The sequence below is a fragment of the Misgurnus anguillicaudatus genome, chromosome 9, assembly GCF_027580225.2.
Source record: "Misgurnus anguillicaudatus chromosome 9, ASM2758022v2, whole genome shotgun sequence".
Classification (NCBI taxonomy): Eukaryota; Metazoa; Chordata; class Actinopteri; order Cypriniformes; family Cobitidae; genus Misgurnus; species Misgurnus anguillicaudatus.
This window is the reverse complement of record NC_073345.2, coordinates 13,124,745-13,150,113: the sequence shown is the minus strand read 5'-3', so window position 1 is coordinate 13,150,113 and position 25,369 is coordinate 13,124,745. Positions and strand designations below refer to the sequence as shown.

At 38.1% G+C, this 25,369-nt stretch overlaps 1 protein-coding gene across 4 annotated transcripts in view; it reads right to left on the bottom strand.

Annotated features, from left to right (window-relative positions):
* ammecr1 (AMMECR nuclear protein 1) overlaps nt 1–24,627 on the bottom strand; it is a 49,463-nt gene extending 24,836 nt beyond the window's left edge. For 2 of the 4 annotated variants that reach the window (XR_012371061.1, XR_012371062.1), the window contains exons 1-2: nt 23,051–24,627; nt 9,563–9,673 (exon numbers count right to left, since the gene is read on the bottom strand). Coding sequence is in view for 2 of the 4 variants with exons in the window: in XM_055179881.2 (XP_055035856.1) it covers nt 9,563–9,673; nt 23,051–23,493 (554 nt within the window). In the remaining 2 variants the exon portion in view is untranslated. The remainder of the gene's footprint in view (nt 1–9,562; nt 9,674–23,050) is intronic. The other 2 variants (XM_055179881.2, XM_073871149.1) reach the window with 2 other exon arrangements.
* Nucleotides 24,628–25,369: the final 742 nt, after the last annotated feature.

The following is a 25,369-nucleotide window of genomic DNA, read 5'->3' as shown; positions in this document are numbered from 1 at the left end:
GTAATTTGTTTTTTCTAAAATAATGAAATAAAGTAATAATAATAATAATATTCATTGAAACAACGCATTATTTTTGCAAACTGCTGCATAACAATCTGCTGCATACTGCTGGGTGATTATGTTACTTAAAGGAACAGTATGTAAGAAATTTATATCAATTAATCATAAAATGGCCCTGATGTGTCACTAGACATTAAGAAATCATTCTTATTTCAAATACTTCACTGACAACAGTGGTCCGACAAGGATATTGTCATTTAAAAAGTGGAGTTGCAGCCCTCAACTGATGTTTATGTTGTCATGTTGTGATTGCAGTACCAGTTTTAGCCACAAGTTTTGTGATTGCAATACAAGTTTTGGCCACAATCCTACATACTGTTCCTTTAATAAAAACAATTTAAAATCATTATCATTTTAAAAGTAGATTTTTCTTTACTACAGTGTATATCTGTCAACTTCATTACATTTAACAGACTTTTATTTTGATGGGCTGTCAGTGTCGCATTACTCAATGAAACAATGAAATCCTTGTGAACTCTGAGAGCAGCTCTGCATATGAACTTCATGTATGTGTGTCCTTGGATGCTAAAAACGACATGCGTGTAAAGTTTCATTGGTCTCGTCAAGAAATTAAAACAGGTCGCACCACAACAATTAATTTGCACTTGCAGCCAAAAATTTCAGGAGCATATGCGATCAAAATGGTCGCAATTTCGAGCCCTGTATTCTGCTCATTAAACTGGATCCAAGGTCTCATCTCTGATTTCTATGTTTTGGGTTATAGGTGTAAATTAGAAGAGATCACTCAGAAAAGTAACATCAATATAACAAGCGGTTTTTGTCAGTACCACTGTTGGATGCGATATGCATTAAATTATGATATTGGGGGTTTCCAATAAATAAGTATGTGCATTAGCGACACTGACCGCTTAGCAAGTAACACAAGTTATAACAAGTAAAACGTAATATACTGTGATATTCTACAGGTTACAAACACAGAGAAACAGTAATGGCAGAAATACAAACTCATAAGTCATGTTGTGCCATTTCAGTTGAGCAGATTGTTTGAAGAGCAACATCAAATATTTGATCAAGCAGTGCCCCCCTTTTACCATTGAAAAGGAGAAATTTATGTCAGTAGTCCATTTCACACATACAGTCTTTACTGGTAAATTAGTAGTAAACTGCAGTTAACAGATCATGTGTGAAAAGAAACTTTCATGTTAACCAGTTCTGCCAATTTACTAGAGGTGTACATGATCACAAAACTCAAGGTTCGGATCACAGTTTTCAAGTTTTTTTCAGGCATGGATGGGATCAGATTAGCAAAAAGGGGTGGGAAAAATCTATGAATAGTATAACAATTCATAGAACAAATAAAGAAATAACAAACATTTATATAAAAGTACAAAGTACACATTAAATAAGGTCTAAAATTGGCATTAGGTACAGAAATTGAATCAAATGATTAATAACTCTGTCTTTGTTGTATAAATTAAATATAATAATTATTTTTAAGAGCTACAGAAGTGATTTTCTCTTTGTCTTGGGTTGTTTGATTTGTGACCAAAGTGTAACGAAACGCACCAAACCGTGACCCTAAAACCGTGATATGCACCAAACCGTGAGTAATTTGAACCGTTACACCCCTATTAGCTAGGGATGGGTACCGACCTCGGTACTTTTATAGGCACCGACCGAATTGCGTCGGTACTACCCAGTATCGATTCACATAAAATCAATCGGTGCTCAATTTCGGTACCTGAGAGAACATGTCAGCGCGCCGTGTGAGTCTGGTACGTAGCGAAAGCGTGTGCGCGCGCGAGAGAGAGATGGTGTGGTAAGTGACACCCCTTTGCAACTTGCTTAATGGCTAACAGAAAGCGATCTAACATGTGGTTAAATTTCACAAAGGATGATGCAGACAATGCTACCTGTAATATTTGTAACAGTAAGTGCAAGGTAAGCAGTGGTAATACATCCAACCTGAGGAAGCACTTATTTAAACACAGTGTGTATTTAGAAGCACAGCTTATTAAGCTTATATAAAAGCTTATTAAGATGCGTTTTCGTCGATCGGATCACTAGTGGACGAGAGAGACAAATTCTGTTTACACCTGGTATTTAGCAACACCAGTCCGTCTCTTTTTTCCACTTTCGATCGGTCCTGTCCTGATTACTTTGAGTGGTGGTCCGTGGAGACCGCGGGGAAGTCCCTTTGCTTTCGTTTTAACGTAAGCTGGAGTAATGACGGGTTTAAATGCACACGAACTAATACTATGCTTGTGTTTTAAGTAAACATGCTGCACAGTGTTTTGTACATGAATATGTTGGAGCTTTCTCAGATTTTTCAGCACAATTAATGAATTAAGATCACACAACTTTCACGCGCTCGCGAAATGAAACTGCGGAGATCAGCCGCTTTTAGCTTTATCAATGAAAGCCTAAAGACTGTGTGTTCACGCTAAAAGTCAGAAATGACGTAAAACTTTGTCCTCAGTACCTCAAATTAGATAAATAGGAGGAGAGAAGGCAGTCCGTGTGGCTGTTCGAACACATTTAACCACATGCGGACCAAATGCCAATGCTGGCCAGATTGGCAAAAAAGTATCTCTGTGTCCAGTCCTCTTCTACATCCTCAGAGCGAGTGTTCTTTACCGCTCTGTCATGGCTTTTACCTGAGAACGTTGACATGCTGATTTTTCTAAAAATCAACTGCTAGTATTGTTTTCAACATAAAAGTTTACTTTTATGTTGCTTTTAGGACGTTTATGTTCATTGATCATTTGTCTTACTTATATATTTTATTTATTTATTTTATTTATATGTAAGACGTATGCCCTGGATGTTATAGGGATGTTTTTTTTGTAAAGATTGTGTGTATTATTAAACATTTCGAAATAAATAACAAAATGTTGAAAACGAGAGGTTTGGGCTGAAAGTCCACTGAAAGTCACTTAAGTCAGAGTAAAGTATCGAAAAAGGTACCGCTGGGTACCGGTATCGAATTCCAGGTACCGGCATCGGAACCGGTACCGGTAAAAATGTGAAAGGTACCCAACCCTACTATTAGCTAACAATTTAAAATTTTGATTTTAAAATGATTTTACATGTACGTGCACTTTTGTTCCCACGTGACATTTTTATCATGTAAAAAATTTATACCGGTATAATCGTGAACGGTATGATATGGCACACCCCTAGTGTAAATGATATCATACTGGTAAAAAGATGGAATGTCACTGCGTGTGTGAACAGCACATTTTTGTATTTACTGGTAAATTCATTCTGGTAAATTCATGGGAATTTACCAAAATTGCTGTGAAAGAGGCCATTGACTCTGTTGTTTGCATCTGGATATCAGTCATCAAAATTTCTAGCTGCAAATTTTGGGCATCAGTCCAAAGGTTTGAAGACTAAAGCTTGTCTGAAGAAAATAATAGCACAACCTTTGTTTTAAATAGCTTCTGACTCTGTCTGGTAAGCTTGGGGCATATTTGGCATATTTAGGCAAAAAGAATGCAGGATATAAAAACAAAATATTCCTTGATAAATGCCTGCTTAACAAAAATATCCAGCTGTGCTTTGAAAAATATGAAAAATATGCACTGTGTGTTTCTACTGAAGAAAACTAATAATAGACAAATACATTGGCCAGCCTGAGTAACTGTAATTTGCATTACATTGCAGGTTATGGGTTTAAATCCGAGGGAACACACATAATGATAAAATATACAACTTGCATGCACTCAAAGTCACTTCGGACACAATTGTTTTTGCCAATAAAAGTACACACGCCACTGGCAACAGCGGCAAAAAGTTAATTTTCCACCCTGTCTGAGTCATGTCCTGTTCTGTTGTGATACTTCACCACCTGCCTGTTACTATGCAATAGCATTGCCAATAAAATCATACACATTGCAATGAGAGATTTCTCACACCATATGGTCACGCCAAGCATAATCCAAATGATCATTAATGCATTATTCTCTGATTCGGTTTATACTTCTCATTAATACAAATTCACTTTCCATGTTACAAAACACCAATGCTTTTGCATCTCTGAACTGTACTGATGAGCAGCCGACCCTTTAGGCCAACGATTGAAATCAGCCTAGCAACAGCATCTGCCAATCAGACGCCGCCAATTGCTGAAACTCTCTGCCAATGGGAACAGCTGTTCCAGATGTCTGTGTGCGAGAGCAGATGCTCGGATTCAAGTGCCTTCCCCTTAATAACCCTATTTTTTCCTGTCCACCTGGCTTTACGCTAGGTTAGTCCGTTTCCTTGCTTAACCCTACAAAAAAGGGCTGTGTGACAAACAACCGCTTGGATGACGAATTAGCTGCCACGGCGAATGAAACAAAAGCAACACTGGAGCAGTTTTCCAATGGAGCACCAGCATAAGACAACAGCAGTACAATACATTTGCATTGTTTTTCCCCTCTGCCCCTCATCCACAAAATATGTGTGTCATCCCTTTTGTGTTTATGCAGTAGAAAATATTACGGGACATCTCGAGGGAAGGCTAAACGTATGACAGTATGGAAAACATTGCTAATCCTCCCGCCGCCCTCACGTTTCCTCTGTTGGTATCCATGCGTGTTAAAGCCAGGACTGCTGCACTGTTCACTTGAACGCTGACAGCCAAAGGGGCCAGGAAATGTGTCATGTGTGGATAAAAGTTTTCTTGCAAAACGGGTAAGAAAGAGCTGTTTGCTCTATCACAGCTTCCTCAACCTCATAATCAACTAGGGCGATTCAATTTGATTCTTTTTATGGTTTCGATTTGATTCGATTCGATTCCGGTAAGCTTGCAATTCAATTCTGTATGAATTGGTTTTCTTTATTTCATTGAAAATGTTTATTTTGCAAACATGGAATACCATTTCGTGGTATTGCGGTATCAAATTTTCCCGGTACCATCGTGGTCACATGATTCGGTAAAACGTTAGGTCGTCCAGGCAACACGTGTAGTTTTTTCCGGCCAAATGGAGCGTGTGGAGGGACGCGGGAACTACAATTCCCATAATCCCATGCATGCCACTCTGATGCCTCTCTACAAGAGGAGCGACAATGGCGGAAGCAAAGGAAACGCGAAATTTAAATCTGATGTGTGGAAAAAGTTTGCATTCGCTGTGACAAGAAACAAGAAAGGACAAAATGTGATGGACATTCAAAAAACGAGTGTGAGTAAATCCGTGAATGAGAAGAGTGTGTATGCCGTTCCTTAATTAGAAGGCAGCCTCCTTAGGTCGCATATGCAGAATGCATCGGTCATTATTACACGCCTGGTGTATTTAAGTTAACTGAGTATTACATTCGCAAGTCATAAGCGTGTTACAACAATATACGATTAAATAAGAATAATATTCAACTTGAAAAATGTTAATATTCTGAAAGAAGACGGTCTTCATGACGTATGCAGCCTACAAATGCGACCTATGGAGGCTGCAGACTTCCGATTGGGAAATGCACTCCGTATTGAGTGAGCTGACCTCAGGTCTAGGTCCAGCTACAGTAAGTAAGCTGCTATTAGTATTTTCATTTTTACTGGGTTGTTTTTGTTTTCAGGAATTGACCCATCTTAAAACCCATCATCTTTTCTTGATTCTACAATCACAACTGTTGCTTTCACAGGAGTACCAAGCATTAGCTTTAATAATAATTAAAAAACAGGTCAATTGAAGGGAGTTATTGGGAGTTGTTTTAAGTTGACAAACTAAACTGAAACTTTATTTTTTATTTTATTACAAGGTATAATTATTTTTGTCCTTTTTAGGAAAATTGTAAACACTACACTATACTACCACTTTGTACATTGTAATGTTCAGTCTTGTTTAATAAACACTTATGGCAGATTTCCAAGTCTTCATTTTCTGTGTAAATGTTTCAATAATTACCGTACCGTGAATTTTTGATACCGTTACATCCCTATAAAATACACACTAGTGATGCACAGAAATAAAAATTTGGGACAAACCCTTGAAACTGAAAAAAAATATACTTTTTTGTATAGTTGTCTTACTATTATTATTATTATTATTTTCGATTTAAATTTTCGGCCATTTTTCTTTTGGCCAAAAACCGATAATGCCATTTTCTGCCAAATATTATCAGCGGCCGAAATTTGGGTGCATCCCTGGTTTGAGAATCGATATAGAAATTCTCTAAATTAGTATTGTTTCTTTACACTAAAATCTATTAATCAGTATTATCCCCACCCCTATAATTAACACTCTGTTATAAAAATAAAAAACAAGAATATTAAGTTTATTTGTTCTTGCCCGTCTTGTGATGAAATGTCATCGACACAAGAATCAATTTCACTTATCGGCAAGTTATTGGCAGCCTGCCATATTTGATTTTAGCTTTGATGTGTGTTTATCTCAGTGTCAAATTTGATAAATAAGCACAACACAATGAGTTCAATCAAAAATTAAAATTCTGTCACCACAAGAAAATTTCTGCCATATCTGTTTCTCAACACATTTCTATCAGTTTGCTATTAACCCACATATGGCGCTTTTCCATTGCATAGTACCCCACAGTTTTGGTCAGGTCGGCTTACTTTTGGGGGATTTTCCATTGGGTTCAGTACGTAGTACCCAGTACTTTTTTTAGTACCACCTTGGTTGGGGTTCAAAGCGAGCTGAGCTAATACTACAACGTGACGTGAAAACACTGTAGATCACGGATTGGTCAGAGAATCGTGATGAGCGCCATGCCTAAGATTAGCTTTACCTTCGTGCTTGCGTTGTCTCGAGCAAACCTGTTGTCATCTGTGCTTTGTTTTAAGTTTTCAAACTCCCTTTAAGAGGTGAAAAACATCCACAGGTTGAGAATAAGGAACACCATACCAGTTTTTTCCAGACTTACGGTTTGTGGCAGCGGATGTCACAGCAGTAGGCAGCGCAAATATAACGACACGCTTATGATCCCTCCCACTCTTAAGTGTTACTAACTCGATGGAAAAGTTAACCAAGACAAAGTGAAGTGAGCTGACCCGACCTGACCCGTGGGATACTATGCAATGGAAAAGCACCATAAAGTGTTTGAGTTTATGATTTTTTTGGAGCTTTAACAAATTGATACCTGTATAAAGAAAAAAAGACCCTTTTTTTCAGCAGAAGAAATGAAGTCATATGGATCGGAGATGACATAAGGGACTAAAATATGAGAGAAATGTAATTTTCTAATAAAATTCTGATAAACATTTTAAGTAGAAAGACTGTGAGGGCAGAAAAGCTCCAGTCCACCACCGGACACAGCCATTGATAGTATTCAAACAAAATGCTTTGTTCTAATGTTTTTCTCGACATTTTCCACTGGACCACATGTTTGTAATATTTATGAGCCCAATTCACAAACTCAAGCCTGAAGGTCAATAGCATTGTAATGGATAATATATAAACTGCTTCGAAGGCAATGAAAAGAGAAACTTGGCATCAGATATCGGGTTGAGCTGAGCCGAGGCCCAAACATGGGCTCCAGTGTCTCCATCCCTGCTGAGGGAAAGATGTGACTACAGTTCTACAGATGGATACCTAGCATGGAATCAAAGGTTACAACTTCTCAAAGTTCAAGGAGATCTAACAGAAATGTTTAAAAATAATATGAGTAATACTTTTAGTTCAAATACTTTCGCCTGACCCACTTTATTGTGAAGAGACAACTACAAGTCATCCACAACCCCAACATAACCCATGCCCACACAAAACAATTATTAAATGCCCATTCATAACGCACTTCTAGATAAACCCCACCAATCACTTTATTAAATAATCTGATGCTTTCAACAACCAGTGTAACACTTTCAGGTTCATTTTGCAAAAGTCCACAGATCCCCTCACCCAAAATCAGTGCAGAAATCAAAGTCTGCAAATTCCACCTAGGTCAAATCTTTAGTTTTAAAATGTATCGGCCAATAGTTCTTTGTTTGGTATCAGCAAAAAAACATTTATTGGTGCATCCCTACGTGTACATACATGCATATGACCCCCGGACCACAATACCACTCATAAGTCACAGAGGTGTATTTGCAGCAATAACCAACAATACATTGTATGGGTCAAAATAATAGATTTTTATGCCAAGAACCATTAGGATATTAAGTAAATATCATGTAGATTCATGAAGATATACCTCAGATTCCAGATTTTCAAAGTTGTATCTCGACCAAATTTTACCCTATCCTAACAAACCATACATCAAATGGAAAACGTATCAATTCAGCTTCCATATGACGAATAAATCCTAATTTTAAATTAAAATTGACCCTTATGACTGGTTTTGTGTTAACCTCATATATAAATTAACTTGGGCTGAAACGATTACAAAAATTCTGCCTCATTGTTCAATGTTCAGGAAGCACAGCTCGTGACACATTTTGAATTTATTTGGCGCAATGGCGGAGGGTAAAGATGTCCATAAACGGCAGAGAATGTCTAATGTTTGGGATCATTACATTCTTATTTCATTACATTCAGCATCTTAACCGAAACCATGCCGTTTCGCCAAGCGTCGCTGAAACAATAATGTAGCCTAAATTAGCCTAGCCTACATTGATGTTTGCTGATTTTAATCCCATACTGTATTTGTAGCGATGTCGTGATTTGGTTTGACAAGATATAACTGTTTAGCTTTGATGTTTTTAAGTAGTAAACGTATTCACGGTCACGTGCGAATAGGTATAGCCTAAAAAAAGAACCCCTTCACACACACACGCAAGCATGCACCCTCGTCTCTCACACACGCCAGTCAGACCAATCGCAGCATCAAATACGCTTAAACTTTTATGTAGCCACGCAACAATAATTTCAGCATGCATTTACTGTATACACCTGGACGTGGTGTTGTGATGTGATTTTTTTGAACGGATGCTTCACCTAAAATGCACCGCAATGCAAGCCAAATGCAACTTTCTATTGAAAATGAATGTATGTATTTCTGCCGTACCAAACTGCAATGAAGCAGCTGGTCTGACTGGGGCGTCACTGTTTCTCACGCACAGCACGCGCGTGCACGCACACACACACACACAGGTTGCTAAGTTACCATAGCAAATAGGCTCACCCCAAAAATTACTTGTTAGTAGCCTAATGGTAAATGCTGCAGGTGTAGAAATCTACATAAAACAGATATTTAATTTGATGTCAAGGCTAGATTACAGCATGAAACCTGTTGTGCATATTAATAAATTATATCGCTTAATTGTTGGCACTGGCACTTACACTATAAACACTAAATAGGTAAAAACTGCAATAAATAAGCTTAGTTTTGGAGATGGAATCAATACGTCTGTTTTTTTGGAAATAAAAGCCAAATGCTTGATCATACAGCCACATCATTTTCGTTATGCATTATTTGTTTTGGTTGTTATAAAAACACACAAACAAATTTATCCGATTAATCGATCGATCAAGTGCTAGATTAATCGGGTACAAAAAAAAAATCGATAGCTGCAGCCCTAAAATTAACTAATTATTTTTAATACATGGAGACATACTGGTAAGGAAGGTGAAAAGACATGATATAACACAAAAATCAAGACTTGGCGTACCTGGTAAGGGTGTACTCCCTGAGTCCTGAGTGCAGGTTCATGGCAGAAAATGTACCTATACAACCCCTCAACCGCTTGTCCCGGCCGATTTTCCAAGTGACAAACAGTGGGCTGTTGGAAAAGATGATCAAATATTAGAATATGTACGATTACAGCTTAAACAAGTGGTGGTGAATAGGGAATAGGCAATGTGAGATTTGTTTAATAAAAATAATATACATATACAGTGAAACGGTGCGAGATAATCACTCAGAAAAGGCAGTCCAATTAATCTAAAAGCCACATCACACTAAAACTCGTATAAAAGCAGGGCTTAACACACCAGATTGGGGCTAAGAGCTAAATCTGTTACAAAACAGATAATATTTAATTTCTCGTGTAATAGGTTCAGATACTAAGAAAAACTAAGGGACGAAAAAATCTTTTATTTGTTTTAAAGCAGCCGATTACACTGCAAATCCTATTAAAAAAGATATTAAATGGTGAATAAGTCTATACAGGCAGAATATGTGTGCACAAGTTGATGAATGCCAGTACAAGCGAGGTGTGAAAGCCTTAATATGGTGCTGGTAGTGCCTCATTAAAAATATTTCAGATTCAGGGTAAAAACAAATGTGTGCATGTGCACCCGTTTCAAATTCAGCAAGGACTTGCTGAATTTGCAAGAACCATTTTTGCACACGTACAAATTTGCACAAAAAAAAAAAAACAGATGCCATCTTATACCAAGAGTTATATATCAAGATTTATTGGACAGGATATCTATTATTAGCTTAAATGTCTTTCTGTTGCCCTTGTCTTGGAGGTCATGCATATTTAAACAAGCATAGCCCTGGAGAAGGATATCCATTACATGTTATACTTTGTGTATTTGTTCTTTATCCAGGTTGCATCCATTTATCAGTTCACCTCTGAAAGTCAATACTTTTACCTTTGTATCTTATATTTAGCAGTTTACTTTATTAGTGTGTTTAAAATTGACTGTTTAGTCTGATCGCTAACAAAAAGGGAATACAAATGGTGAAATCAAAAACAAATAAGTAACTAAATATTTACATATTTCCTTGATAAAATGTAAGTGTAGCACCAATAAGGAAATCCTGCTGACACCAGTGACAGATGCTGCCAAATATGGCACAAGGGTTAAGAGGTCATTCTTCAGGATTGTGTCTCATCAGCATTCACTGCGCCCTTACATACAGTCAGGCCATAACTAACATCCCAGAGAACTCCCCATCCCAACCTTTTCACAGGGGGCTGATGGGGCCCGGAGCAGCCTCTTTAAGATTAATGGCTTTTAATCTAATGCAGAAAGCTTTTACAAATGGGGCAAACAACAGCCTCACAGGCCAATATGAGCCTAGAAGTAAATCTTTCAGAATACAAATAGGTGTGGATGGTAAACTTATACGCAAAATGCAGAAAAAGACACTCACTGATCTTTACTGTGAGGAACCCAGTGACCCTTCGAACAAAGCTGCTCAAATTTCAACACGGCACCATGATAACAACAACCCTGTTGAGCTAAAGATAAATGAAAAAGGTTGCTTGCAAAAAGGGTTCGTTATTTCAGCTGAAGCACAGTTACGCAAGCTTAAACCCATTTATTTTTGTTTTGTACTGTGAAGAATCAGCTGTGCATACAATGTAAGAATCAAAGGAACACGGGTGTGTATAATTAAAACCTTTTTCTCTGTGAATAATGTGATAACATGCTGAAAACAGATGTATGATTTGCGAAACCATAATAATGCAAGTTTGTAAAATCGATTTAAATAACTGATAATGAATACTTCAAAAACTATAACCAACCATTCGGTCTCATTGTCTTCGCCAACCTTAAAGGAAAACACCACCGTTTTTCAATATTTTACTATGTTCTTACCTCAACTTGGACAAATTAATACAAACCCATCTTTTTCATTGCGTGCACTTAATCTTTGTACAGCGCGTTGTGAATGTGTTAGCATTTAGCCTAGTCCCATTCATTCCTTAGGATCCAAACAGGGTTGAATTTAAAAGCCACTAAACACTTCAATGTTTTCCCTATTTAAAGACTGTTACATGAGTAGTTACACAAGTATATAGTTCTCATTTTTATCCGCTTAAAAAAAATCACCACGTTTTCTTTTGTGCCACCATACTTACTCGTGTAACTACTCATGTAACAGTCTTTAAATAGAGAAAACATGGAAGTGTTTGGTGGCTTCTAAATTCATCCCTGTTTGGATCCTAAGGAATGAATGGGGCTAGGCTAAATGCTAACACATTCTCAACGCGCCGTACAAAGATTAAATGCACGCATTGAAAAAAAAAGATAAGTATGTATTAATTCGTCTAAGTTGAGGTAAGAACAAGGTAAAATATTGAAAAACGGTGGTGTTTGCCTTTAAGTGCAAGTTATAGTCGTGCTTAAGGTCTATGCTGTAGCTATCCGTAGCCTGTGTGGTTGAAGGCTGGTACAACTCCCAGAAAGTTTCTCAACACAAATGTTTCCTTGTGTCCTTGACATTTGCATTATTGCATTTTATGATCCAGCCCCGTTCCACCAACAAAACTGGCAAAAACGCACCTTTCAGAGTGATTTATGGTCTTAAGCAAATCAGAAATGCCTTCTCTGGAAGCAGTCAGACGAAGCCATTAATAACAGTAAAGCATCATGTCTTCGGGATTAATACAGGGGTAAAGACAATATAATAATGAACCTTTAAACTTAGGCACTTAGTTATCATGGTAACCAACTAATAGAGGGCAGTTTCTCTATTACTGTGAATGAGGCAAGCCCAAATTTATATGCTCGCAATTGCTTTCTGCATCAAGTCTGCAAAGTACATTCACTACATCATAGGGGTGGGCAATAAACCGGTATGATAGTAATTACCGGTATTGTGTCACGTCATGATATGGATTTTGCAAAACCGTTGATACCGGCGTTACATATTTTAAATTCTATTTTTGCACTTATCAGGATTCCCGCGGGGTGTTACAAAAAACTAACCTTCAGAAAGTTATATCTATGGCCTTAAAACGCCCAGATCTTCATTCTAGGACTTAAATTTAACTTTATGAATGTTATTTTTTTAAGACCCCGCGGGAGTTTACCCAAGTCTTAAAAGTCATACCTCCGTTCCCGAGATGCGCTGTCCACAGAAACACAAAACGAAAAGCTCCGATCGCACTTCAATCCATTTTTAATCATCATTTTTTTAAGAGGATGCACATAATAGTGCACGCAAATCCTACCAAAGACGATACTTCAGGTGTTGTGATCTGTATACAGCGAGTTTGGCGAGAAACAAGCCCGTGGCTTACCTAAGCATTACCAGGTTCTGAAACATAACAGGACCCAGAAGCGAACAAAATCAACACTGCTTTATTTAAAATCAACTTAAACAGTCGGGCTGTCGAGTCCCAAGGCACCAACAGCGCGTTAACAGTGTTATATACATTTGGGAGGCTTTTTTACCTCACTGCTTCAAAGTCGTTTAACGGTGTTACTCGCTTTTCACTCAGTCAGATCTGCTCTCTCTACTGCGCCCTGCACGCGCTCTCCAGGTAACTTAAGCGAATGAAGGACGGAAAGCAAGAAATTACCGTAATAAACCATAATTTGCCAAAAAGTGCAATTTATCTTCTTTTAGGAACCATTCCTTTTTTGATAGCGCAAATGGTTGAGGAGTTACGGTTAAATGAATAGCGCTTTCAGAGTGCTTTAGCGGATAACGTAAGCAACGTACCAAACACATTAAAAACAGCCTTTAATGGTAAATGTCGTTTTCTTAATGCAGATTTATTAATTAGAGAGGCTATTAAACAATACATAGTGCATATTTACGCATAAAAACGTATGAGTGGAGTGTGTTTGGCAATGTGAATCTGCTGGTTAATTAAATGAAATTAAATACAATAAATACATTTATTAATATAACTAACTTGTATAAATAAACTGCATTTATTAATACGTTCAGGGATTAATAATAATTTAAAGTGAGATGGCATCTCCCATCAGATGTTCATATTAACAACAAAAAGAAAATCTTGTTCTTTGTATATTTATAAATCAAACAGACACAAGATATACACAGCACACAGCTTTAAAGTTGTTGGACGTAGCGTAAAACATTGTAATAAGGCACATAGCCTACCAGCAAATGACCATACTAATTTCCATATTTTCATACTTCCCATATTAGTGACAATATGCATAAGAAGATGAGTCCACCCATCCACACAATGGCGCTTTGAAAGGAAAAAACGGGAAAAGATAAAAAAATCATGTCTATGTCCAATCCCTCACTTATTAGTAACATAAGGTTAAAAATACAAATTTTGTCCGTAATTTAACTAAGGTTTACTACAGTGTGAATCCAAAATGTTTTATCTCATATGGCAACATACCGTAATACCGTTATACCGGCTGAAGAGTGAAAAATACCTTGATATGAATTTTTGCTCATACCGCCCACCCCTACTACATCATCGAATAGACAGTTTGGTATTTTATTAAATTCGCTTTTGCACCACACCCCAAAATTCTCAGATTGTTTTTAACACTGCGTACCACTTTTGAGTAATACGAAACAGGCATTAACCTTGAATACAGCTTTGTGTCAGTCTGAAAGGGTTGCAAAACCGCAGTCAAGCAACTGGCTTTAATGAAATACGGACCACAAGGCAGTGGCAAGGACTCTAGTTGAATGGATTTATTACGTCAAAATGGATTTATTACGTTTTGGAACCAAACTCTTCACATGTACCTTGGATGCACTGTAAGGGCGCACTCACATTTGGCACTTTTGCCCCTCCACAGGCATGCAGTAACATTGTTTTTTCGATCCGAGCCCACTTTCGTTATTAGGATGTGATTGATTTGAAAAAAGTAGGAAGTTAATCGCTCTCTCAACACTGGAGCCCATCGTAACGTTACGTTTTATTTTGAGTCGTTTGGGCCACGATATTGCTAAGCCAATCAATCGCTTGCCGTTTAGACGTTCACATAACTGTGCTGCGCGAATCAGAAGGTTTTTACGAAAGCCAATGAATTTTTGTGCATTCAACGCCGAAGCCCACCTCTGCAAACGGGCCAGCGTGCGATTAACCAAATCGCCCACAGGCACAGTACTGAGCGATCACACTAGTCAAGCGAGCCTGGCTTTGGGGCTCAAATGTGGTTTTGCGGTTTGGTTTAGACAGTGTATGCGAGCTGTGAGCCCTAACTCGCTTTGGATAAAGGCATCTGTCAAATGCATAAACGTAGATGTAAAACATACAATCATAAACACGGATAGGTTTAGAAATAGTACCTTAAGCTGAAATTCGTTACTTCTGCCTCTGTATCTCCATCTGTTTTAAACAAAATTGCAGGTTACTTTATGTACGTATTTTTGTGTGGGTCAAAGTCAAATGACGTCAAGTTGATATTTTTGCGCAAAAATGTTTTCAAAAGCAAATTATAAAAAATTATTTTATAAGCTTCTCCGCTGCTAAGGAGATCATTTATTACACAGACATTTTATGTACTTGATTTTTGTTCATCTTTAAGCAAAACTTTACGGGATGTAACTTCAATAAAATGTTTCTTTTATCTTATAACGTGTGTTTAATGATATTATTAATATTAAGTCCGAATCAATAACGTGGGTTGATATATACATCACATTTGCAGATGCTCTCCCTTTAATTAGACACCTTGAGTTGTTAATTAAATAAATTAGCCAAAAAGTATCTCACTTTCAAAAAGCCATTCTGCTTTCTTAAAACAAAACATTTTTATTGAACCTACTCAAGAACCAGATGTCTATGAAGCTTGTTTAAATCATAATGCATTCATCAGCCAAATATAACAATTGTTATTGTAAAGTCACAATACTGAAGAAAGAACATGACCAATTTCAAAAAAAATTGGGCACTACATTTTATTGATATAGGGATGAAAAAAGGAACGAGGGGTGGACTTAACCCTCTGGCCAGGAATAAACAGTTACTGCAGTCAGTAGGTTTGTACTAATGTAGTACGTAATACCACAGGACTTGAAAATCTGTATATTGCATGCTTCATGCAAATGATACCTGGGTGAATGGCATGAGAGAAATCATCTGCATGAATGCAAGCCCCGCCAACCCACCCCCCACCATCTGCTATCATCGGTTGGGATTTTAGTCACATTTCCCATCATCATCAGGCTTTTTCTCCTGACCCTTAAATCCAGGGACAGTGGACACATCGAATGGATAAAAAGATTAGGTTGCATTAAAGCGCCCCTGAGCAACACTTCCTCAGCATTAACTCTGATTCTGTGTACATTACTGAACCGATGAAGCGTTGAACATTATCAGACACAAGCAAGAGACCTGCACTACAGCACACTGAAGCCAAAACATACTTTAAGTACAAGCCTAAATGCTCGTTCAACACATTAAAAGCTTGTGGTGGCCATGTTTGCAACTCCCCTGGGTAGTTATTTCAGTCAAGCAAGACTAAAGTCCCATCTACCTGAAGTAGGAAATCTCTAAAATCGAGTTCGAAAATCTAAATTAAACAAAATATTTCTAACCAACAAATAAACTTGACATCAACTGTAGCATAACTTTTATTTCTTAAGCCCAAATTGCACTAAAATACCTTTTTTGCAGGTTGCATTAGCAACTGCGCTTGCGCACAAATCGATTCTGTATAGTAGCCCCTCCACCAGAGCATCGTTAAAGGGACAAAATATGCTCATTTTCCAGCTCCCCTAGAGTTAAACATTTGATTTTTACCATTTTGGAATGCATTCAGGTGATCTCCGGGTCTGGCGGTACCACTTTTAGCATAGCTTAGCATAATCCATTGAATCTGATTAGACCATTAGCATCGCACTCGAAAACAACCAGAGTTTTGATATTTCTCCTATTTAAAACTGCGTTATATTGCGTACTAAGACCTACGGAAATTTTAAAGTTGCGATTTTCTAGGCCGATATGTCTAGGAACTATACTCTCATTCTGGCATAATAATCAAGGAACTTTACTGCCGTACCATGGCTGCAGCAGGCAAAATTATATTACACAGTGCCCGAAAATAGTCCACTGCTATTGAAAGTTACAAAGGGGACTCATTTTGGGCAACTTTTTATTTTCCGTCTGTCTTTGCACATGATGTAACTACAGAAGAGTCAAGTTTTAAATAGGAAAAATATCAAAACTCTTTGGTTATTTTTAAGTGTGATGTTAATGGTCTAATCAGATTCAATGTATTATGCTAAGCTATGCTAAAAATGGTAACGCCAGACCCGGAGGTCGGCTAAATGGATTCCAAAATGGTAAAACTCAATTGTTTAACTCTAAGGAAGCTGGAAAATAAGCCTAGTGGACTGTCCCTTTAATCTTTAGCAATTAATGATTGGTTCTTTAACTGGAAGGCAGCCCATATTGAACGTCACATTGTCTCCTATACATAGTAATAGCAGTGCCCAATCTTGTTATATAAACCATTTGCTTCAGTGTTCAAGAGCAAGTAGTTATCATAAAGTATGCGCCATTAGTCTGGACGTGGTCTAGGTAGCTTACCCATAAACACGAAAACGAATTAACATATGTTGTGTTCAGTGACACTTTCTAGTGACCTTAAAAACCAAACTAACTGGTACTTTTCCCAAAACGGCTTATTCAACAGCTTGCGCCAGCCCCTTTGGGGAATCACTGACTATGCAACTTGTGCTACATGACACATTTCAGAAAGCAATATTCCTTCAGCTTGAGCTTCTGGAGCTGAAAACGTTCACACTCATTTGCATATACGTGACAAGTTTTTAGATTTTTACTCGAGTTCATGTTGACGTCAATGTTTGATGTGATCTTACTCAGTCAATAAGAATATATCAAAGTTATATTTATTTTCACACAATATGCTTTACATTATATAGGATGATTTTATGTAGAAAACAGGCAGGCAGGGTAACAAGCTATGATTCAGGTTTGCCTTAACCAGTATGTTTTTATTAAGCAAGGGTGCATTCCTCAATCGCATGCAAAGGGAAGCAGGACCAAATTCCCGCAGATGATGTCATTTTAAAATGCTTTTCTACTAACATTCTGTCACACTTGGATCTCTTAAATTAACACAAACTGGAGGGGTTGGGGACTCGCAATCTCCTTTCATATCCACTGCAAGCATGCATAAACAATCGCCTCATCTCATCTCAAGACAACCCGCGGCTGTGAGACCACAGAACTATGTCTCATCAACACATTAATCACTATACATGGACATTCAGGATCTTTAAAATTCAAAGATGGGAACACAGAGCTCACTGCTTAATTTCATTCTCCATAACATACCTGAAAAGTGAGTGAGAAAACTACCTTCTCTTTCATAATCTATAAATAGACGTCTAATTCAAGAAATCCCTATGTGAGTAAATTGAGATACTGATCACATGACCTCTCGTAGCCAATGGCTTTCTGCTTCTTTCTTTGACTGTTGGGTTTAAAGGAGTTCTGCGGTATGTCAGAGAGAAAAGACAACATTCATTCATTCGACATTCACAGACAAACAAAAACTGGGTCATGTCTACATTTTGAAGGAGGATGAAGAATGATAATTGCCATTTTTGATCCAAATAAACATACCACAAAGTTCTTCAAATACCACACGTCTGATACAGTTTTTCCATTTCTTATACTACAGATCTTCTGCATTCTTAATTCTGATTGGCTTGACAGATGCACTGATTGAAAACAAATAACTAGTTTTTTAAAATTTGAATGAACCAAATGATAATGTCAATACCATTACAATAATCTTTAAGTAACAAGGTAATGATTTATGCCCCCACCCACATTTTTATTTTTAAAGCCCCGGTGAAATCATAAAGTATTATTTTTTGTCTTTTATGAAGAAAATGTTAGCCTAAATGAATAGATGACCACAAAATGAAAATCTTTCATACTTTACAAACCCTCAACACAACTTAGGTGTATAGGATATATTACATAATATCCTGAGCTTTATAATAGTATTGAATAGTGCCCCATTTTTAAAGCTACAAAAGCTTATAAATCCATCTAAAACTAGTCCTTAAAGTTATTAAATGTCTTCTAAAAGAAAACAATGGGTTTTTGTGAGAAAAATATATTTTATGCCAACTTAACTCCCTTGTGAACAAGCATACAGCTTTGGCGTAGCAATCATGTTTTGTAAAGGTTTTTAAAAAATGGGGCACGATACAGTTCCATTACAAAGCTGAAAAGAGCCAGAATATTATTTAGTATACTTCTAAATGTGTTTGGCGTAAAGAAGTCATATACACCTAAAATGACTTGAGTGGGAGTAAAATATGGGCACATTTTATTTTGGGATGAACTGTTCTTTTAAGGGGCGTTTACGCCCATGGCCGGCCTATGTTTTCAATTGTTTCCAATAAAAGTGCTGCGCTTTTAAAAACGCCAGCAGCAGGCGGGTTTTGTCCACGTTTGCACTCTGCTTTTTCCTGCATTCAGCGCTGACAACCCAGAGTTGAAAAATTATGTCACTTTTCACTAAGCCATCCAATCACAGTGGAGGAGAGGTGGGACGAATGAAGCCGTGTTCTTTAACTTGCGCCTTGTCAGTAAAATCACCTACAGAAATTTCCACTCCCATCAGTGCTTTATTGAAATTGCACTCTTACGCTAATCTGCCCTTTTTAATAAATCTGGCCCAAAGTCTCTCGCTTCTGCCAATAAACAATGAACTAACTTTATGGGTGTACTCACACTATCCAAACCAAACTGTGGTCGGGCGCGTTTGAACCCCAAAGCCTGGTTCGTTTGACTAGTGTGATCGCTCTGTAACGTGCCCGAGCGCAGATTGGGTGCTGCATTTTCCACACAGTGGGCATCATACAGTGAGAATACAGCCAAGTTAGGACTCGTTTAACAAGAGCACCAAATAAACACACAACCATGTAAACCGCTGAGAGCGGTTTGAGGACATAATTTCACAAGGACCAGATTGAAACATGTTTTTTTTTTTAAAAAACAACAGTTAACAGCAGTGACATTACTCAGAAACACTGTAACAGTGCTGCAGTACTAATGTGCCCTTTAATAAATCCCCTGTGTGTTTGCATGTAATCTTACATTTAATGTGCTGAATAGTGTTGAATCACCCAAGCGAGTGTGCATTATTTTCAAATAATTCAAAGGACCGGAGTTAATTATTATGTTATACCACGGTTACCACAAACCTTGCTTTTATTTTAAGACATTTGACTGGTCACATGTGCGTATTACAGAAAAATAATTAAAACCCATGGAACATTTCTCAACCAATCAGAATAAAGCATTCAACAGGCCTGTGGTATAAGCAACTATGAGCCTATGAATCACTTTGATGTAAACTTCAACCATCACCTCTGTGGACACATGTCAGGTATGTGGGTAGGGATGGAGGGTCAAAATCTGATCAGTTGATATTTCTAATTTTCCCTTTAATATTTGTATTTTTCTCAGTGATGCTTTTAAAGAAATCAAAAAATGACAATCAAAAGCGTTTTAAATTTTAGAAATGTTTGTCTTAATCAAATTGAGCAAACCACCCCGTGGCACGTTTTATAAAAAAGCAAGTAAAGATCCATTTGCTCAGAGGCACAACTGTGTAGAATGACTCTAATTCACACTCATGCTGCTGTTTAAAAGACAAACATCCCCAATGACAAGCCAAGGAGAGGAGCTTTCAGGAGTGTCCCATCGAGTACACTGGGGGCTTTTTGACTGCAACCCACGGCTACCCCTCGAGAGCAGTGTGTGCTGTTCTTTTAGACTTAAAGCAGCATCTAAAACCAAAACAATTAAGTTCACCCCTGTCACTTTAAGGTCCTTGAGAGAACAGGTTTTAAAGGGGTCATATTATGAGTTTTTTTAAGATGTAAAATTGTCTTTGGTGTCCCCAGAGTGCTTATGTGAAGTTTTAGCTTAAAATAATTTTTTACATCACATTAAAATTGGTATTTTGTAGGTCCGAGCAAAAATGTGCTGTTTTTGAGTGTGTCCTTTAAAATGCTGATGAAATGCAAACACTAATCACAATGATGGTGGGATTGTTAAAATTTGCCTTGCTTCCTACCTCACAAAATGGGTGAGATCCGAACAACCTAATTTTTTACAAGCTTGCAAAAAATGGCTAACCAAAACCAAAGTTGCTGGGTTGTTCTTTTCCATGTTCTCTAGGTTGATAGAAGCACTGGGGACCAAATTATAGCAATTAAAAATGAAAAAAGTCAGATTTTCACACTATGACCCCTTTAAGGTTCAAGTTTTTGGAAATGTCAAGAAAAGCAAATCTGTGAAATTGGCCATGCGCATGCATATTACATGTTCAGTCTGCAGGCAACAACCATGGTGTCCTACGGGATTGTGATTGTGCTACTCAAGATCAAGTTTATTAACTCTTATAACAATTTTTACAAACTAAGCTTATAAAATTTTGCATCTTTATAGTCCAGGGTTACTTGGAATGATTAACATACCTCATTATCCTTCCAAATAAAAATGCTAAATGCATTGTTTGTAACTAAGCACCATTTACCTTCCATAGTAGCCATTTTTTTCTACCATGGAAGTCAATGGTGCTCCTGCTTCATTACAGATATATTCCTTTGTGTTCAGCAGAACAATGAAATATATACATACAGGTTTGTAAAAACATCAAGTTACAGATGAGTAACTTTGTGTGTGTGTGAATTATCCCCTTAAGTGTCTCACAAAACAACATTACACCTGGCAACAAAGGACAGCACATTTTGGCTTGTTTTTTATTATATAAACTCTGTTCATTATAGACTGGTTTATAATTTCTTAATGCAGCTGTGCTAAAATGGACTTTTAACATATATACTTGGTATTTAAAATTATGTTCAGCAATTATTGTACAATGTGTTGTGTTTAAATAATCTGCAGAAACAGTGATGTCATTTTAAAAGTAACGTAGACTAATTTTGGTGGTAATACAACTGTGATTGCATGTTTATATAAATTATATCTATTTAATAAATAACTTGGGACAATGGCAAAAATGTATATATATGGCCAATTCCTAAACTTGCCCATACCCCCATCCTGCAAAAATAGCAATATCTTTCAGTCCACACACAGATGAAAAAAACATGATGTATATGCATGACAATACGGCTTAAGTCAATGCTTAAATGTATGGAAACATGTCTGGGATAAAAAAAAGTGTGTGTGTGTGTGTGTGTGTGTGTGTGTGTGTGTGTGTGTGTGTGTGTGTGTGTGTGTGTGTGTCATATAATGGCATTGCTACTACAGCAAGCAAGAGGGGTAGAAAATGCAATGAAGCCTTTCATTATTGACCGGTTCAACGACCCCTGACAAACCGGAAAAGATGAAGAGATTACATTACAGAATAAAGTTCTGTGCTTTAAGGAAATAGTCAATAGTGAATATTATCTTTTATTTAACTAACACATATAATCTTATTTTTAAATCAGACAGGTTGTCATTGAGAACACTGACCCAACAGTATCCGAAATAATCAACCTTCATTGTTCGACGAGTGATCAAATAGCAGAATATCCGAGTTAACTAATACATAAAATATGTTTATACATCCCCACAGGTCACTTTTTACTGTTTGCTAACAAAGACTGTTAATTGAATGAACAACCAAACTATAATGGATTTAAATAAACATCTATCCGAGAACCGTAAACTACTCTTGGGCTTTGTTAGCTTATTAGCTCACTTCAGCTAACCAGTGACAACAGCTTTGAGTTGACGATAAAACATTACTCGATGTCCAAAAATACGAATTGACAACTGAAGTTAAAACAAGAAACTTAAGAATAAAAAGAAACTGAAGTGCGAGTGTAAAAAGAAATGATGAAACAACTGCCATTTGTTAAATGTTTGATCCGGCTAATGTCTGTTAGCATGTTAGCTTGCAGCAGAGCTTGAATAAAGCACAGTAAGCTAACATTTATTACATTCATTTAATCTCTTTCAGAGAAAATAATATTAATACATTTGATTAATGTGTATAGCATCAATGGTTACATGTTACTTTGTACTCTTACTTGGACATTAACGTTTTTTAAACTTTAAAGAGCGATATTTTAATTTAACGTTAACTATTGTGATTCATTCATGTATTAAATTTAATCTAAACGATTAATCGCGTATAAGAAACATTTCTCTAAACATATCAAGTGTGGAAACACGACGACAGATTTTTTTTTCTGGTGTTTACAGACAATCTCTTTCATCGTAAAATCTTGGTTTAAACGTTACGAGGTAAAACATTAAATAATGCACTCGGCTAAGACATCAACCAAAGTAATTAGCATTGGGAGGGGGACATTTAACCGAGGTCAGTCAGCCAGCCAGCCGGGTTTGATCAAGCAGAAAACTTCGCCGATGAGCGTGAAAACTGCAAACTTTGGGTAGACGTGACATAAAAACCTCATGCCATTTGTTTATATGTGACAAAATTGCCATCTTGCTACTTACTAGGGGTCGTTTGTAAACCTGGGTGTTCGAGGAGGCTGGTATCCGTATAGATGGCAATAAAGCACGTCGAAACAGAAGCAACACATCTCCGCCGAAACGACCATTTTCCTAGCCCCGCTCCCTGAGCCAGGTCCGGGACTGAGGTTCGGGGAGAGGCCGGTTGAGTTATAGCCTCCTGGAGTTGGGGACAGAGCATTGGTGTTGCTACTACTACTACCCCCTGGACCCCCCAGGCCGTTCACCCGATTCACGTTCCCGGACACAACAGTCGACGACGACCCGATGCCCAATTCCGATCCACAATGTCCGGTCCCGGCAACCCCGCTTCCCGCCCCGCCGGGACCCCCCGCCCCAGGGGATCCCGACAACTTCTGCTTCTTCACCCCGCAGCACCCGGCCGCCATCTTCGAACAATCTGCACCGACACACCGCTTCCGACCCATCACCGTCACCGCGGGAAGGGCGGGGCGAAATGCCGACCACACGTAGAAATCCCACTGCGTCAGCACGTACGACGGACAATGCTCCACCTTCTCTTCCTTTTGACAGACGTAATAACAGAGAGGAGCTTGCGTTATATCTCTCTCCCTCTCTCTCTCTTTTGGAGAGACTGCAATGTCACCCGATCGTCTTCAAAAAGACGTATCGTACGCTGCAGCCTTACGCAATGTTCGTAGGGAAACAACCGGAGCGAATTGAACGCTTCGTTGGCTCCAATGTATATTTCCTAGAGTAACAGCCCCTCCTTGGGATGCACTGTGCCAACTGCAACGATGCACGCGCTGTCAAAGCATGCGCAAATCCATCCATACATACATGTAAAGAGTGTGACAGTCAAGCTGGGCAAATATATATAAACCAGCGCACTACACCCTAAAGCGCAGCACAGATTCCGGTCTCCCGCTAAAGGTGTGTGCAATTTGAGTACGCAGGACCCATACACACCTCATGAACGAGTCACTGCACCCCGGATAATATTTGTCCGTTAACCCGAGCGTACAGACAGCCAGACCCCCGATCGACGCAGTCAGAACGGCTTTCAATCGATGCAGTTCGGCCGCATGCGTGACAGCACCAGCGACATGCGAGTCATGCCAGCCGCAGCTCGCATCGGTTCGCGCCGGCCTTCGGGACCCTGTTAGCCGCACGAGCCGTTACTGCAAGCCCACCGAACTCGAAAGTTTTCCTTCAGATGCTCGCAGTGTTGTCATCCGTTTATTCAGGTACATTTTTGAGCTGCATGATAGCGTCGCCACGGTCGGAAGTCCGTTGGATTCCCCCGATCTGTGCCAGGGTTCCGCTCAGGGCAGCTAACATTAGCTCGGTTGCGGTGGAGAAAATATCCAATGCGATCAGCTGAGACGCTCGGACTCGTATTCTCTACTTTCACGCTGGAGCACAGAGCCCAGGACGTATTTTACGACAGATTCCTGCGTATCTTGCGCATTAGCCCGTATTCACGATCTCGCTGCGCTTAAACTTTGAGCACGGTGCCGATTCCTTACAGAGCGACACACAGTCATCCCTTTCTTGGTTAATTGAAACATACATCTAGCATTAATTCGTTCCTCATCATTAAATTCCCATCTTTATTCCAATGGAGAAATAATAGCACCCTGTCTGTCTGCGCGTGCGAGCGTTGCTGCTCAGTGATTGGACAGCGTATATTTTCAATCACTGAAAAGTCAAGTAGGAGTCTCTGCACTGATTTAATGTATTATAAACATACCAGACATAGGAGGACAGTCTGACACCTTTCAATAAATGAGAGATGTACCTTGATGCAAAGTTTTCGGACCATTACAGTTATCAAATTGTTATAACGTTAACCCATTTAATCATTCTCAAATTTCCCAGACATGAAAATACCCAAATGATGTGTATGTTTTATGGGATAAAATGTGTTTAATGGAAAATTCATTTGTTTTATTCACAAATTCCTTTAATTACTCTTCGTTAAAATGTCCTTCAGTCCATCATATGCATGCACCAAGTTTAACAATGCATAATATAATAAATGATAATATAAATTTAACAAATAATACATTAACAATGTTCAAGTTTTTGGTTTTTATATGAAGTGGCACAACACAAGATTGCCAGAAACAAATCAGAACAGGGTCACAAAAACATAGGGGAGTCTTATTGGCCCAGACTAAAATGCTTGTTTGAGCTTCCTTAATTTATAAACATCTTACCCTGACATATATTCAGTGCCATTTTTGTCTCAAGATGCACACCAGTATTGTTTTTGGCATAAACCTGGGATCTCTTTTTGTGAGCAAGGGCTACCACAATGGATAGAACTACTTTTTTGAT